This window comes from Mus caroli, unplaced genomic scaffold (genome assembly GCF_978045245.1).
Source record: "Mus caroli unplaced genomic scaffold, Mus_caroli_1 scaffold_8, whole genome shotgun sequence".
Taxonomy (NCBI): Eukaryota; Metazoa; Chordata; class Mammalia; order Rodentia; family Muridae; genus Mus; species Mus caroli.
Window position 1 is genome coordinate 65,244,465 of NW_028227263.1, and position 17,062 is coordinate 65,261,526.

Consider the following 17,062-nt stretch of genomic DNA (forward strand, 5'->3'; position numbering starts at 1 on the left):
AGTCCTGAAGCTAGATAACAAGCCGTACCATCCCTTTTAACCGACAGAAAACTGTATAAAAAGGAACAAAATTTATATGAGGTGGCATGAACAGTATCACCAACCATCTTGACCTAGCATACACCTGCAGAACACTACACCCAAACTGCAAAAATGTGAAGCCTATTCACATTCACAGACCATAAAGCAAACTTCAGTAAGCCCATGGGGATTGAAAGCTAGCTCCTAGTCTCTGACCAAGGGAGGGTGCAGACAAAGTGCTGAGTTCCCGAGGCCAGGGAAGGGCAAGGAAATGGTGTTGAGACAAACAGGTAGTCTTCATATCAGATATCAAATGTTGAAAGGTGGGAGGAGGGGAAAGAGGCACCCTTCACCTACCTGGACCCCAGCCCTCAGGCTCGGGCTTCTTGCCTGCCCCAGGGTCATATCTAAAAAAACCACCATTGCCTCGGTCAGATTGGCTTGGGCACTGATACTCAGAAACTGGCCCCAGGACTTCCTGGTTAGCCCCTTTATCTGCTAGCTTCACGGCCAACTTGCCCTCTTTCCTCTGGCCACAGAAGACAAACGGAGTGAGGTGGTCACTGCAAGGTAAGCTGCTTGCATTAAGGGCTAAAATTAGGGTGGGCTCACCATGACTAGAGCCTCCAGAAGAAGGACAGTCAGAAAAGTTAGACTGCCTCTCTGACCTTGTTTTAGGCATAGGTGCCTGGCTGGGAGCAGCCCTCCCAAAGGGGTCCAGTCACAGGAACACCTCTGCCACTGCTGTGCTTCTGACAGCCAGGGTGAGAGAAGGAAAGGCTCAGACCTCCAAGCAAGTGTTTCCGACAGGGTGGGCAGTGCTGTCAGGCCCTGGGCAGTGGGACTGGGATGCTGGTCTCTTAGCACTGATGGTCCCAGGGCGTTGCTCTTTCTTCCTTTACTACTTGACTAAATGAATGCTAAATGTTTCTCTTGTAAGGAAGAAAACGGGGTTAATACTTCCTGGTGCTGGGGGCTGGAGGCAGGGGTTCCCTATGCCTTTCTCTCCAGCATTGGAAGTCCTATCTGCTGATTTAGTCAGATTGCCTCAGTTTGAATACTGGTTTACAACTTTTTCGATATAACCTTTCCAACCTCCCCAAGCCCCACCCGAGCCCCACTTCCCCCTTCTTCTGAATGAGAAAGACAATAGAATCTACAGGACACTGTTATTAGAGCTCACTGGGGTCTTCATACAGCTTTTGGCAATACACATTATTATCATTATGGGTAGAATGCCAGCCATGGACCGGATTCCTGTTTGAAGGTGCAAGGCATAGGTGCAGCGTCCAGAGTGCTTCCCTGCCTGCACCCCCAACCCCAGGGGGAAATACGAGGGGGTGTCTGGACTTTCCAGTTGAATGATCTTGGAGCCAGAGGTCACAGGGAGGTCACCAGCCTTTGGTGGCCATTGTTCTTCTCCTCTGAGCTGAGAAAGATGTACTCTCCCCAGCCTTCCACTTGGCGCCCAAATGCGCATGCACAGGCAAATGTGCAAGTTCAGGAGCCAGCCAGACCTTAGATAAACAAACCCTGCCCACTGGCCTTGGTTAATCACAAAGAGCTCTTAGAGCTTCACAGTGATGCCCAGTTCTCCAACCTTATTGTTCCCAGTTCACAGATGAGGAAGATGAAGGAAGGAGGGAGGGTGGAAAGGAGGAAGGCAGGCAGAGAGGGAGGGAGGGAGAGAGACACAGAGTCTCTGTAGAGAGAGACACAGAGAGAGACAGAGAGGGGGGACTTTTTGATGTCCCATATGGAGAGGTGACATAGGTCTCTCAATCTGTGACCAGCCACCTAGTGCAGACTTAAGACACAGCATGCAGCTATTGAGCCATCAGAGTGGGAGGGCAGAGGTAAAGCAGCAGGTGGTAATGACTGGTTTCTCTCTCCCTAGATGAGCTTCAAGTGCCAGGTAAATGGAGCAGAAGTCCTTGGCTCATCTTGTCTCTTCCTCGGGCAGGGTGGCAGCCGCCTCAGCAGGGGCTAGGACAATCCACCCTCTTCCATAGCTGTGACTTTTGCTTGACTCTGTGGGTATGGTGGGTACGACGGGATGAGAGGGAAGCTGGAAGTAAAGAAGCGCTCTCCCTATTTGGTGGATGTTAGGTAGATGACTCCTGACCAAAGGGCACAAGAACACAAAGATACCCAGAGCCCTGGGGTCATGGTCATGGTCACTTGTTTCCACATCTTACCTTCACTTCCTCCTCTTTCTCTCTCTCTCTCTCTCTCTCTCTCTCTCTCTCTCTCTCTCTCTCTCTCTGTTTGTCTCTGTCTCTGTCTCTCTGTCTCCATCTCTCTCTCTCTCTCTCTCTCTCTCTCTCTCTCTCTCTCTCTCTCTGTCAATCTGCCCCCACCACCTCTGAAATCAAACTTTAGATATAACCCAGGCAGTGAAATCACCCTCTGTTCCCAGAAAAGATGAGGAACTAAACTGGATTTTTCAGTTCATTATAGAAAAAAAAATGCAATGGTATTTATTATATGAGACCCTGATGGTCATGTGGACACAGATTAGCAAGAGTTGATGTTCTTCAATTTCCTCCTGAAAATAAGAATATTCAACTGGTCTTGAGAATTGTAACAAGGAGCAAATGAATGCATGTTTGCTACTGAGGTTATTGGACTTGGGAGAGATTGGCCTTGGCCCAACCTCACTGCACTTTTCCTGTTTTTTCAGTCCCTCGTCTCAACCCAGGTACCAGACGACCCCCAGAAGGTGGTGTTGCTTGCAGAAAAGGCAACATGGACGATTCATGAGGAAGGAGACCGGAGCAGGGGGAGGGAGATTGAAAGGAATGGGGATAAGCGGGTAACTACGGGTGGGGAGGAGGTCCCAATTGCTGGACACCATGACGTCCCTAGCGGGTGGCTCAAGGCAGCGCATATCCGTGATATCCAGGCCTCTGGAGTCCCTCAAGGACAGCGAGGCAGGTGTAAGTCAGGAAAGACCTTTTGCCTAGGGCCCAGCCCCAAGCCAGGTCTACCCTCTGTGATGAGTACGATGACCCAGCTGTGTGTGTGCACACACCTTGCAGTCTGTGACCTTTCTTCTCTTAGACCCTGGTAGGGGCATCCAGCACCATTCAGTTCTTCTTCTCTGAGGCACTCATGGGTCAGAACTTCCAGGAGGTGGACTTAGAAAACTACGAGCCTCAGCCTGGAGACCTGTTCCTGTTCAAGTTGCAGTCCCCTAAGGCACAGTGGTGGGGGGCCCACGTGGGTGTTTACTGCGGCCAAGGAGAGATCATACACTTTGAGGGTGAGCAAAAGAAATTTGGCCACTCGTGAGCAAGCTGTGCTGGGACGAAAATTAGGAGAAGGTGTAGGTCTCTGAAGATGGGGGAGAGAGGGTTGGGCAGCCAAGGGTGTGGGGCTTCAATTTGAGGAAATGCTAGGGCAGATTACTGAGTCGCACCAAAGCTAGCTCCGATTTGCTCTGATTTTGGGCCTGCTATCCCCACAGGCAGGACCTCCAACCACAGTGGAGTACAAACGTTTCTGGGTTACTGTGAGGGTGTCGTGTGTAAACAGGGGCACAGAGCTCTGCAGCGCTCCCGACAGCTCTGGCGTGTGCTACGCAGGCGCGGTGGCATTGACCCTAGGGTGCTGGAGAGCCGCGTGCGAGAAGCTATGAACAACGATCCTCCTCCCTACCATCCCACTAGCAGCAACTGTGTGCACTTTGCACTGAACCTGTTGGGCATGGACTCAGTAAGTGCCTCTCTTCTACTTGCCCACATCCCAGCCCAGCCCGAGTCTGCTAACAAAGGCACCTAACCAACTTGCTCCAGCATAATTCAGATGATTCCTCTCTCCACTACACCCAGACCAGGTTCCTTTCGTCTTAAACTCTTTACTCTGGCAATCCAAAGTCCCCAGAATAGGTGTACCTATTTGTTGAAGTTACACACTTTGAAACCCTTTAGCGCCAGGTAGATCTCAGGCTACTGTTCTTAGATCCTGAGCAGATATATTTACTGAACATGACCGATCTCCAACCCAGGGGCTACTCCAACTCCATCCTTCTTTTTAAAGTAGAACTTTCTATTGATCCAAAGTCCACCTTTCTCAGTTCAACCCTTTTCCAAACAGTCCACCAATTCTGATCTTAGAGAATTGGGACCCTAGTCTACAAATCAAGACTCGGTCCTTGGGAATACTTCCGTTCTATGAGCCTGGCCAGGAGTTCCCAATCACTCAACCTCATGTCCAAAATCGACCAAAGATAAACACCTCACCATCAGCCTAGTCCAGGGTGTTCTCTCTAATCCAGACCTAGCTACAATCCTTTTTCTTGCCTGCCTGCCTGCCTGCCTTCCTTCCTTGGGTGTTCGGAGCTAAGCTTGATAAATCACAAAGTCCTGGAGACCTGGCAATTACACCAGACCCTAACTCAATCTGTTCGTCTTCTTTCCCTCCTAGATGTCAATGGACAGGAACCTAACCAGTGATTAATGTGACCCTGGGTCCTCCTGAATGGGCCAGAAGAGGTTTCAGAAAGGATCATTAAAGTATTTTCCCAAACGTAATTAGGATGTTAGAGGTTCTCTTTACTCTGGAACCTAGAACTGATTTGCTCCCAGAATGCCCTTAGCACTTGCTTCCTGGGTCAGCCTCCTCTTAAATTCCACTTCTTCCAGGAAGTTGCTAGGATTCCCAGTGAGTACGCAGGTTATCCTCAGAGGGATTTAGACTGTGTGAAAAAGGTTGGAAAGGTACCCACCCCTAAATCTCCAAGGTAGATGTTCCAACCCAGGCCTACGAGTATGGCCTTCTTTCAGTGTCCCTCACGTCCCTCACTGCATGGGTGGGCGGGTCCGTGTAGGTCAGGTGATCGGGAGGGCGGAGGCAGGAGGTCCGCATCGCTCCAAAGACTATACAGTCATCAGCCCTGCAGCCTCGCTCACTGTGAGAGACCTTTAGATGCTTGCAGTTGCCAGAGAGTTCTGAGAGATTGGGACAGGGCAGGCGCTGTTCCTCCTTCCCCTGTGCGCTCACCCCAACCCTGCGCTCCGCGAGTGGTGCCGGTCCCTTTAAGAACCTTAGCGCTCAGCCCTGATTGCTGAATCTGCGCGCTGCCTCCGCCGCGCAGATTGCAGCTCCGCAGAGCTAGGCGTGCATCCCCTTCCTCGACCAAAGCCCAACCCGGCCGCTCAGCCACCCCTCAGCGCAGATCCATGTCGGCCGCTCCGGCCTACAGCGAAGACAAGGGCGGCTCAGCCGGCCCCGGGGAGCCAGAATATGGCCACGACCCGGCAAGCGGCGGTATCTTCTCCTCGGACTACAAGCGGTGAGCTAGCGAGCGCCGGCCGGGTGCGGCTGGCGCGCAGGCACCATGGACAGCGCCCGCGAGGCTGCGGCCCAGCCGACCCAGACCCGCCCTGCGCGCTTCGCGGGGTTCCCGCAGCAGGGCCACTTCGCCTTTAGCTACGAGGGGGCGGGGGACCCAAGGCTGGTGGGGGAGGGGCCAGACAGGCGGGGTCCTTAAGGAGCAGCTGCGATGATGTATCTACTCTTTGCAGCCTTTTATTCGCTGGCTCAAAGAGAAACCAAAACAAAACCCCCAAAACCAATTCCTTAGGGGACCGGTCTGAATTGGGGAACTGGAGTTTGAGTGTGGTCCACTCCAAGAAGCTGGCCCTGGATGTAGACTGAGAAACTGGCTCCTCCTGCAAATTCATTTCTCCATCTTTCCCCAACCCCCACATTGCCCTATGATTCAGCCCTACTTGGTTTGAATCTTACCTTTGACTCATTCATTTATTTGTTCATAAATTCAATAGCACATTTATTAAAGGCCTGTGGAACGTAGTGAACAGGAGCCAATAGATTGCTCCAACAGGGAGCACAAACGTAGCCCTGACAATTCAAGGGTCAGGAGTGGAAGTGCAAGACATGTTCCATTTCAGGGAGGAAGATACTCTCGTGTTAGAAATGGGTCTGGGGTCTCAGGGAAATCACCACACAATCCAAAGCACAAGGCGCAAGCGAATGCACTTCTGCAGAAGGGTCACTCAACCAGGCAGGTGCACCGAGTGCGAGTCCCACTGGATTTTTATTACTAATGACCCGGTGACCCTGTTCCTCACACTGTATGGTCAGTGCTAGGCCTCACATGCTCAATCAGCTGCAAACAGCAACAAACCCTTAAAAGCCAGTCAACTGATATGCAAAGCGCAACTTTTGAGAACAGGATGCAGCTGTGAGCACATACTTTGATCTTAGACAAATGTTAGGCTGTGAGCCTGTCCAGAATTCATAGCCCCTGGGGCTGGCAGGCCTCTACTGGGAAGCGTACACCTGAGACAAAGGAATGGAGACTTTTCTAATGCTATATAACATAATAAAAACTCCACTGGTATAAAAGATGTGCAGCTGGGTGTGATGGTGCTTGCCTTTAACCCCAACACTCAGAGGAAGAGGCATGAAGACTTCTTTAAGTTCAAGACCAGCCTGGTCTACATAGCAAGTTCTAGGACAGCGAAGACTACAAACAAACAAACACTTCATTTGCAAGCCAGGGTTACAAATAAATAAGTAAGCAAATAAGCATATTTCATTTCTATTTCCTACATCCCTGAGGACTAAGGGAAGCCACAGTGTAGGTTCTTCTGATGTTAGCATGCAGTGGCTAGAATCACACAGCAAGTCACTAGAATGAATGAGGGCTCTAAGCAGGTGCTGCCACCAGATTTGCATGTTGGAAGGATCTCAGGCTGAACCGATGAGACCGAAGTGATCTGGGTTGAGCAAGAGACAAGGGAAGGAGATATCAGGGTTGACTGGCTGGGCATGGGATGGCTTTAAATCTAAGCTGCTTAAACTGTGGGTCCCCACTGGGTCTGTCAACTGAAGGCAGTATTCACAAAAGGTTTGGTAACATGACAGGATTCTGAACACACAAAAATGAAAAATTAATGAAAATCAAACACACAATAGAACTCAGGTTTCTGACTTACGGCGCATACTGAAACTTTACTGCTGCTGAGTCTAACCACATAACGTTTGCACTTCGAAACTGTGATTCCATCGTACCAAACACTGACAAGACACTGCCTGACACACCTTGGTGCACACCAGAGATTATCCCTGGCGCTGTGAACTGCCTGCCGCATTTTCAACTGTACATACAAAATCGTCTGCTCTTAGGGAAAAGCAATGGTCTAATTACAGAAATAAAGACCTTTAATATTGCCCTATCGTCATTCCTCAGCATGCGTCAGCGTAGTATATCTTTAGATTGTAATGTTTCACAAGCACCTTGCTATGCAAATTTGCTTTAGTCCTGAGTGGTAAAATTATGTGTACTAGATAACTGGTTTGGGTAACTTTTTATTAATTTTATATGCACATGTGAGTGTGCATATGTGTGTGAAGTGTACATGTATGGTGTATGTGCACATGTATGAGTGGTGGGCATGCCACCCGACTACAGGAGGCTATCCTTTTTGGTCACTCTCTGCCTTGCTTCTTTGGTGAAGGGTCTCTCACTGAACTAATCTTTTGGTTTTTTTGAGACAGGATTTCTCTGTGCAGCCCTGGCTGTCCTGGAACTCACTCTGTAGACCAGGCTGGCCTCGAACTCAGAGAGTTGCACCTACCTCTGCCTCCCAAGTGCTGGGATGGGATCAAGGCACGCACTACCACCGCCAGACTTAAACACAAGTCTTTTCTTCAAATACTCTTAATTGCTGAGTCATTTCTCCAGCTCCCCCCAAATTGTTTTAAAATAAATTTCTTTTTGACTTATTGCCAGTAAACGCTTGATTTGTACACCTGTTTTATAAACCTGTAAACATGGAGTCATGTAAAAAATTCTCACATGCAGAGGTGCTAAGTAGAAAATGTTTAAGGTGTCCTGATCTAGACCAGGGGTGGCAAAGGGGACTTTAGGACTTACTTTTCTATTGTTTGATCAAATATCTGGCAGAAGCAATTTAAGTGAGTGTTTATTTTGGCTCTTAGTTTGAGAATATCTGTTATGGCAGGAAACATGATAGCAAGAGTTTGAGGTAGCTGGGCCCATGTCATCCTCAGTCATGAAGCCAAGAGGATGAGGCTTCATGTCTCTCTCTCTCTTGCTTTCTTGCTCTCTCTCTGAGTCTGCTGTAATTCTTTTTTTTTTTTAAAGAAAATTGATTATTTTTACTTTATGTGCATGGGTGATTTGCTTACATGCATGTCTGTGCACCTCATTGTGCCTGTGCCTATAAAGGCCAGAAGACGTTGTCTGATCCCCTGGAACTATAGACAGTTGTGAGCTGCCATGTGAGTGCTGAGAATTGAACCAGGGTCCTCTGGAAGAGCAGCCAGAACTCAATGATTGAGCCATCTCTAGAGCCCTCACCTTCTCCTTTTTATTCAGTCGGGGTGCCTAGCTCATCGGATGCTGCTACCCACACTTAAGGTGGGTCTTCCCACCTCCATAGACCAACCTAACTACACCCTCACAGGCCAGCCTACAGGTTTGTTTTTTTTTTTTTTTTTTAGATGATTCTGTATCCTACAAACTGACAGTCAAAACTAACTGCACAAACTGGCTTTGGAAGAACTGATGAGGATAAAGAGGTTGGGCTAGAATGAGTGGAGGTGGGTGGTGGGTGATGGGGGGAATGTATGAGACTTCTAGGGAAGAGGGAAACACAGTTGTGATGAAATTTAGGATTCGTGGCTATGAGGTTTGGATTTAAAAAAAACAAAAACAAAAGAAAAGAAAAGAAAAGAAAAGAACAACAAACCTCTTCCCTTGAACTTCTCATCCCCTCCCCTTGCCCTGAGCCTGGGGTGGGCTCAGGCCCTCTCCCTAGCCATCTGTACCTCCTGTGGCTTTGCTTCTGAGCACACAAGAGGAAACAGGATCCCCCTAGGAGACCAGTGTCCAGTTACTGAATTTCAGGGTGGGGCCTTGTGGTGGCAGTGGGCAGTGACTAGCAGCCCCAGCTCAGTAGTCCCTTGGAGCAGGACCTGATGCCCGATGCAGCGATTCCTGCAGCTCCCAGGGACTGTAGTAAGGCCAGGGTCCAGAGGGGCCGATCAGGAGGAGGCCTCCAGTCCTGTGCTGGGCCCTGAAGGTGGGCCCCCACCCTGGTACCAGGCCTTGAAGCCCGAGGAACTCCGGTGGCTGCAGGCTCCTGAGGAAGACACAACCCCAGAAACATTAATAGAAGAACCTTGTCCTGAGGTTGGCCAAGGCCAGACCCAGAGCCAGCCGCTAAGGTACAGAAGGACAATCCCATCTTTACCTGCAGAGAGCTGAGAAGGTCGGGGAGTGGGTAGCTGCCCCTGCTAGCCCAGATACTTCATGTTTTAGCTCCTCAGATAGAAGGGCACTAGGTGTTCGCTGTCCAGGCTTGGGGGCTGCAGGTAGAGGTCACAGGACACCTGATGGCCAGAGAGTTTGACCAAGGGATATAAGGAGCCTAACTCTCTGGAAGCTCTGAGGGGAGGGTGGTTGTGAAGTAGTCAAGGCTTGAGGGCCCACCTGGACTGTGCTCTCCCCTCGAGCTCTGTCCCGAGGAGTGGTCTCAGGATAAAATGTGGGGACAGAAAAAACAACCCAAAACCCCACAGTCCAAGTTTGGCCAGTCTGTCTGGGTGGTAGACTGTAACTGGGGAGGGAGCCCAGTGGCCACTGGGGAGGTGGGCGGATGTGTTTGATGCTAAGGTGATCTGTGACACACCTGGGGGCTCTAGCCACCATCAGGAGAGTCTGCTAATCCAGAGTAGGTCAGGGGTCAGGTTGGAAGGAATGGCAGGGTAAAGGGATCTGACTGGGAGATGAATACTTCATGATCTCGGGACTTGGTTGTGCGCCTCTCTGCCTCCTGGGAACTTGAAGCCAGTCAGTCAGAGGATGGGGAGCAACAGAGGGGAGACCCAGAAGGGAAAGGGGCATAGGCCATCTCACCCCACGGGGTCTGGTCTGGGTTGTGGGCATTTGAAGACCAGTTCTGTCAGCTCTGTTTTTTATACCCAGCTCCTGGAATGCATTAGTAGTTTTGTGGGTGGGATGCCCTGGGGTGTGTGCATTTGACAGGAGCCTGAGACAGTCTAGGTGTGGCAAGGACACCCTGGTGTGAGGTAGCTTCTGGGGAGCACAGACTTACAGACATGTGAGCCTGCTCTATCTACTGCAGGCCATTGCCCCACCTCTACCCCCACCCCCACCAGGCTGGGCCCTCAGGATTCCCTCATAGGTCTTGGAGTCCCCTTGCCATTTGGAGAATGAGCCTTAAGTGACCATATTTATTAAGGTTGTATATGCATTAGATATGGCTGTGGTGTAAGGGGCCTGTGTGTGGTGCGTATGTCTGTGGATGGTGCTGGAGAGTACGGTGAGGTCTCTTGTAGCATAGATAGTATAGGTGTGTAAGTGAAGTGTGTCTGGGGCTTTATGCATTGAGAATGCTTCTGTGGCAGGATGCTGTATTGTTCATGTACATTTCTGCGAGTTCGTGTGTTTCTCTGGGATTTGTGACTGATGTCTCCTGTATATGATTGTTTGTGTCTATGAGGGATGTGCGTGGAGTACGGTTCGATCTCTGGGGTATAGATGTACCCACAGGGGTGGAAGTGTGTGCGGTCTGTGTGAGAAGTACTTGATTGTTAGTTTATGGAGTGTGTATTTGGAAGGGTACAGCAGCACACACTTACACACTGGCAAAGTTGCTGCCTATCTCCGTCGGTTTCCAAGACTCTCAGCACTGTCAAAGCCCATCCAAATAGTCTGTGCGTCTGTCCTCACCTCAGTACAACACCTCGGAGGAACTGATAACCAGGTCTATGTTTGGGCGTGCTGTGTGACTTTTCCTGGAGTGACATAAATAGATATAGGTTCACCCCATATATGGCACCAAAGAGACAATTCTACCTAAGTCCAGCTCAGTGAACCAGCGAGTTCCAGGAATATGAGTGAAGAGAGAGGTGGCTACATCTCTAAAAATCCCACTCCAGCATGGCTGACAGCTCACAGAAGCAGCATCCTGGGGCTCCCTCCACACTTCTGGCTAGGCCTGTGGAAGTCTCCTCTCCAAGATGGGTACCAATGTGTAACTTTGGGGAGGGACCTGGCAAGTCTTGTTTTATTTTCTGATCGTAAACATCTTATTTCCTTCCCGAGTCTTAAGGAGCTGCCTTCAGGAAGGACGACGTTTTTTTTTTTGTTTGTTTGTTTGTTTTTCGAGACAGGGTTTCTCTGTGTAGCCCTGGCTGTCCTGGAACTCACTTTGTAGACCAGGCTGGCCTCAAACTCAGAAATCTGTCTGCCTCTGCCTCCCGAGTGCTGGGATTAAAGGTGTGCGCCACCATGCCTGGCTGAAGAAATAGCTACAATTCTAGTCGTGAGAGGGACTAAGTGGCTGTCTTACACTCTTTGCTCTGAGAGCACCAGAAATGTCCTGGTCTTGGGGGCATCCACCCAGGCAAAGGCATTTTGAATTAACATGAGCAGGCCTGGATGTTTCCTTCTGCTGGTCCTCAGCCTCTCTCTGTGTTCTGGGAAGCATCCCCTTTCTTCTTTGCTTTCTGTCAAAAACATCTCTTCAGAAAAAGCATTTCCTATTTGTATGTATGTATGTATGTATGTATGTATGTATGTATGTATGTAAGTATGTATGTGTTTTATTTACTTGGGTCTACACACATGCTCATGGAGTGTGCATGCACATGTGCACATGAAAGCTAAGGACACTTCCTAGAGTCCTTGGGACACTTGGGTTACTTGGTGCTCCTGTCTCCCCTCACTTTTCTGTTAGTCTCATACATGCACCCTTGGCCCTCTGCCCCCGGTTCTCTGACTTTTTTGTTCTTTGGTTTGTTTTTTCAGACAGGGTCTCACTATGTAGCCATGGCTGCCCTGGAACTCATAGAGATCCATTTGCCTCTTCTCCTGAGGGAGGATTAAAGGTGTGTGCCATCCTGCCCAGGTATCCTAGTTTTTCATGGTTGATGTCATGAAACAAAAATGAAACAAAACAAATAAGAAAATCACAAACTGGGTTACTTTTGGGGGGACAGGGTCTCCTGGTCCTCCTGCCCCCTATTCCTGAGCACTGAGATGTGCCACCATTGCCTGAGATATGTGGGCATCAAACCCAGGACTATATGAAGCTAAGAAAGCCTCTTAACAGCTGAGCCTCATCTACAGACCCCAGAATAGAAACTTTCTTACAGCTCAGAAGGCCAGAAATCATGGCATTGGCAAGGAACCCAGAGAGGAATCCTTTCCAAATCCCAGTGGCTTGGTGGCAATCGTGGATGCTTCTTGGCTTACAGAAGAAAACCTTCAGTCCTATGTCTTTACAGTGTTCTCTGTGTGACTCTCTGTCGCTTGAGTGGGACCACCAGAAGATCTGGGTGGGATGGTACGTGCTAGTAAACTTAGCACTCCAGGAGTTGAGACAGGAGACTCATCAGGTTTAGGAAGGAGCTCCACTCGGGCTAAATATCTGTCTCAATGCCGGGCGTGGTGGCGCATGCCTTTAATCCCAGCACTTGGAGGCAGAGGCAGGCGAATTTCTGAGTTCAAGGCCAGCCTGGTCTACAGAGTGAGTTCCAGGCCAGGGCTGTACAGAGAAACCCTTTCTCAAAAAAAAAAAAAAAATCTGTCTCAAACGGAACTAACAAACAAACCAGGAGACATACTGGACGAGGGAGTCCCATCCACCTATGGCATAGCTTCATTTAACTTCGGTACAGGCAGTCCCTAATTAATGATGGTCCATCCTGTGAGGTTTTGACGGTACAGGCAGTCCCTAATTAATGATGGTCCATCCTGTGAGGTTTTGACTTTATGGTGCTGAGAAAGTAGTGTGCATTCCATAAAAATGGAAAAAAATGTTTTGTTCCTTTCCAAGGCTAGCAATGTGCAGTGTGATATTTTGATGCTGTGCCCATCAGTCAGCTAATACAAGACTTCTGTGTACACTGAAGATAGGCCAGGCTAGGCTACTCTGTGATGTTTGGTAGTTGAAGTGTAGTAAATATATTTTAATTTCTTACAGTTCACATCTTAATATGTTCACTTTATACTGGGTTTATGGGCATATATGCCATTATATCAAGAAACAATTTTATATATAAAGGTGTGTGTGTGTGTGTGTGTGTGTGTGTGTGTGTGTTTGGAACCCAGAGTCACCCTTGGGTGCCATTCCTTAGGAGTCATCCACCTGATTTTTCTTAGACAGCATCTTTCACTGGGACCTGGGGCTCACACTTTAGCCTAGGCTGACTGGCCAGTGAGCCCCAGGACCTTTCTGTCTTCACCTTACCAGTGCCGGGACTACAGGCATTTTCCATCTCATGCCGCCTTTGTGTGGGTGATGGAGCTTGAACCCCAGTCCTTATGCTTGTGGGGCAAACATTTTACCAGCTGAGCTGTGCCCCACTCACATCCTTGACAAATCTGTTTCCAAGAATGTTAAGGCATTGTGTGTGTGTGTGTGTGTGTGTGTGGTGGGGAGATTAGGACTTCAATATCGTTTTTTTTTTTGTTTGTTTGTTTGTTTTGGCTGGGGGAACACAATCCAATCCATAATAGTGGATAGTGACTGGCCAACATGTTTCTCCTGAAACCCTAATCTGCAGTTTGCCCATTGCCACTCCCCACCCTTACCCCCTGGCTCTGGTTCCTCTCTAGGCTGGACTTGGTCTGAGTCCTGCCTGGACCCTGGTGATCCATGCCCCTCCCCCTTTCCTCATCTGACCTTCTGTACCCTTCCCCCCAGGCATGATGACCTGAAAGAGATGTTGGACACCAACAAGGATTCCCTCAAGCTGGAGGCCATGAAGAGGATTGTGGCAGTAAGAGGGGCTTCCCATGGGTTCTGGGTGTCCGAGCACAGAGACCCTGGGTGTATATAGGGCCTTGACTTAATCAGTGTGCTTCCTCCTCCTCCTCCTTTCCCCGTTTGACCCAACACCCAGATGATCGCCCGGGGAAAGAATGCCTCGGACCTGTTCCCTGCAGTGGTGAAGAATGTGGCCTGTAAGAACATAGAGGTAAGCACCACCCAGCTACAATCTCCAATTCCAACCCAGGACTAAACTCAGCAGAGCCCAGGGCAAAGAAGGAAAGGATTCAACCCTAGGGGCTTGACCTATTCAAACTGTCCCTGACCTAGAAGACACTTATGTCCCTGAACTGGATGTGAATCGGGGTTGAGGAGTGGGGGGGGGGGGACACACTCAAGGCTGCTGTCTTCTTTTGGAAGAACCTAACCCCATGAGCTGCATGGAGAGGTGGTGATGGCATTCGGGGAGGTGGAGATCCCATCCTCTGCTAGGGAACCTGCCAAGACCCCCCCCCCCCCCCCCGCTCTCCCTAGGTGAAGAAGCTTGTCTACGTGTACCTGGTCCGATATGCCGAGGAGCAGCAAGACCTCGCTCTACTGTCCATCTCTACTTTCCAACGTGGCCTAAAGGTCAGAGGTCTGCATGGGGTCTGGGCCTTACTGGACTGGGAGTGGGGCCAGGCAGGAACCATGAATACTGTGTAGGCTCTGAAGACCTCTCCTACTTGCAGAAGTTGGGAAGATCAGGCTCAGAGGAGAGTGAAGGACCATCATCAGGCCTCAACAGGTAGAAGTCAGGCTTACAAAGAACGTGAAAGGCCAGGTGGTGATGGTGTAAGGCCCCTGATGCTGGGCCTCCGCTCAAGTCCCGGGATGAGCTGGCCAGCACCCCAGTGTCCCGAGAGAAAACCACACCTGATGTAAACTGCAAGAGGTTTTATTATCAGCTAGCTGAGGACGAAGTCCCTCCACCGTGCAGGGCAGGGGAGTTCGACCCCGAGTGGTGACAGTAGGGGGTTTTTAACAGCTAGCTGAGGAATTAGGAGGAGTTGAGAGGAGTTGGGAGGAGAGTTGGGAGGAGTTGGGAGGAGAGTTGGGAGGAGTTGGGAGGAGAGTTGGCTACAGCTCCTTTCTGGTGAGGGGTGGGAGTGAGCTGCAGCCTCCTCTCCAGCGTCTATCTCCATGTCCTTGGCACAGGAAGGCAGGCATCTCCGGTTGTACAGTATAGAAACAAAAAGATCTTTTGCTGGCTATAGAGAACAAAGAGCTTCTTTCTAGCTGTATTTTTTTTTTAAAGATTTATTTATTATTATAAGTAAGTACACTGTAGCTGTCTTCAGACACACCAGAAGAGGGCGTCAGGTCTCATTAGGGATGGTTGTGAGCCACCATGTGGTTGCTGGGATTTGAACTCTGGACCTTCAGAAGAGCAGTCGGGTGCTCTTACCCACTGAGCCATCTCACCAGCCCTCTAGCTGTATTTTTAAAGATCAGGGAAAACAAGCTTGGGGAACATTCAGGGGCTTTACCTTCCAGGGAGAAACGCTCTAAGTCGGGGTCTCACAATGACACATTCCTTTAACTCCAGCACTTGGGAGGCTGAAGCAGGCAGATCTCTTTGAGTTTGAGGCCAGCCTGGTCTACATAGAGAGTTCCAGGAGAGCCAGGATATACATTGAAACCCAGTCTCAAAAACAAACAAACAAACAAACAAACCCAACCAACCAACCACCCAACCAACCAAAACAAAACAAAAGGCCCAGAACTTAAGCTAGGTACTGGGTGCCCAGAGCCCATGCCATTCCTCCTGAGATGCCTATGATAAAGCTTTGTCTTGATCCATTTTCTGTGGATAAAACCATTTAATTGGGTAATTTGTAAAGAATAAGTTTATTTTTCCCACAGCCCTGGAAGCTGGACATAGTGAGAGGGACAAATACAAGAGACAGCCACTCTCAGGCCATTAATCCACTCATCTGGAGCCCTCCTGACTCAGTCACATCTTAAAGACTCCACTGAGTCAAAGGTGGCCTTACTAATCAGGGTATGGATCACATCTCAACTTAAGGTTTTGTAGAGACTTTCTTTTTTAACAGCAGGTTGTCCCCAGTATGAATCATCTGAGTCCCAGACCGTAAAGATTCTCAGTCCTCATGTCTGCTGGTACATGCCAGGCACATGCCAGTCCCTTGTGGAAGAATTGATGCTAGAGGTGTCTCATCCAGGGCTGTGGTCCTGGTCTCCTGGTCCTGGTACCTGAAGCCATCCGTGACTAGAAGAGCCTTTTTTACCTTCAGCCTGCTAGGGAGGGCAGAAGTTTTGCTGAGAGCCAGTTTCTCATGCAGGGGATGGTCTCCCCCTGGGAGGCTGGCTGCCAAGGTCACTGCAGAAGTCAATGAACCACCTGTCACAACTGACTCTGGGAATCCCATTGTCTATATGCTCTGTATGGCTAGTGATCCCAGAATTAGAAAGAATTGATCTTTCTGCTTTTTAGCACAGGAGGTCATTGTCATGCCTCAGACACACAAGAGTATTAGAAAAAACAAAACAAAACAAAACAAAACAAAAAAAAAACAAAAAAAAAGCAACCACCCTTTAAACACTCATCTATTCCTGCAGACTGAAATCTGAGCCAGACAGAAACTGAAACCACCTAATGGAGGGACAGTGGGGATTCAGGTCCTTTAGAAGGAGGCAGTGGGCTGAAAACCCCCTCAGTAAACTGTGACTATTTCTCTGGTTGGTTGGTTGGTTGGTTGTTTTTGCCTCCCCCTCTTCCCCTCCTCTTCCTCCTTCTCTTCCCCCCTTCCCCCTCTTCCTCCCGTACTGGACCTAGGGTTGAATTCATGCACTCATGCTCAAGTCTCCACTGGGTGCTTGCTGCCTGTTTAGCGTCTCCTGCGGAGCGTACGGGCAGCCTCCTCTCTCCCTCCGTATTGGCACCTGTATCTTTTTGAAGCTCTGATTATGATCTCTATTGCCTGTTCTTTCTATACTTTCAGTTCTGTGAGCGTAGCTCTTGGGGTACACCTCATCCTTTTCAGAGTCCCACACTTCTGTAGCTGCTGGGCAGGCTGAGAAGCGACTGCTGCTCTCTGGGCTTTAGCGCTGGTTGAATCAGCTGGGCTGGCAGGAAAGGTGGGCTGGGGTCTGTTCTCAGGGAAGGGTAGGGAGCTTTTAGGTTACTTTTAGATACATTAATTCGTCAATAGATTTGAGTGTCTTTATATCATACAAATACT

At 49.4% G+C, this 17,062-nt stretch overlaps 2 protein-coding genes across 3 annotated transcripts in view; both read left to right on the forward strand.

Moving 5' to 3' along the window:
* The first annotated feature begins 502 nt into the window (after positions 1–502).
* On the forward strand, positions 503–4,525 carry LOC110299411 (uncharacterized). Of its 2 annotated transcripts, XM_021169092.2 has the most exons (6): positions 503–591; positions 1,919–1,936; positions 2,705–2,722; positions 3,085–3,286; positions 3,491–3,738; positions 4,450–4,525. In XM_021169092.2, exons 2-6 carry the CDS (start codon positions 1,919–1,921, stop codon positions 4,480–4,482), a joined length of 519 nt encoding a protein of 172 aa, XP_021024751.1. In that variant the 5' UTR covers positions 503–591; the 3' UTR covers positions 4,483–4,525. The 2 variants fall into 2 exon arrangements, with proteins under 2 accessions (XP_021024751.1, XP_085697019.1); XM_085840893.1 differs by lacking the exon at positions 4,450–4,525 and having other exon boundaries at positions 3,491–3,929.
* Positions 4,526–4,888: 363 nt separating this feature from the next.
* The window catches only part of Ap3b2 (adaptor related protein complex 3 subunit beta 2), a 33,919-nt gene continuing 21,745 nt past the window's right edge, over positions 4,889–17,062 (forward strand). The window contains exons 1-4 of the mRNA XM_021166724.2: positions 4,889–5,317; positions 13,752–13,827; positions 13,951–14,025; positions 14,352–14,447. Of these exons, the coding sequence (XP_021022383.1) occupies positions 5,205–5,317; positions 13,752–13,827; positions 13,951–14,025; positions 14,352–14,447 (360 nt within the window). The 5' untranslated portion in view covers positions 4,889–5,204. The remainder of the gene's footprint in view (positions 5,318–13,751; positions 13,828–13,950; positions 14,026–14,351; positions 14,448–17,062) is intronic.

Bases quoted from the DNA above. Each gene is read 5' to 3' on its own strand.
- LOC110299411 (XM_085840893.1), top strand. The intron at 3,287-3,490 runs GTGAGCAAAAGA...CTATCCCCACAG, and splicing joins AGAGATCATACACTTTGAGG to GCAGGACCTCCAACCACAGT.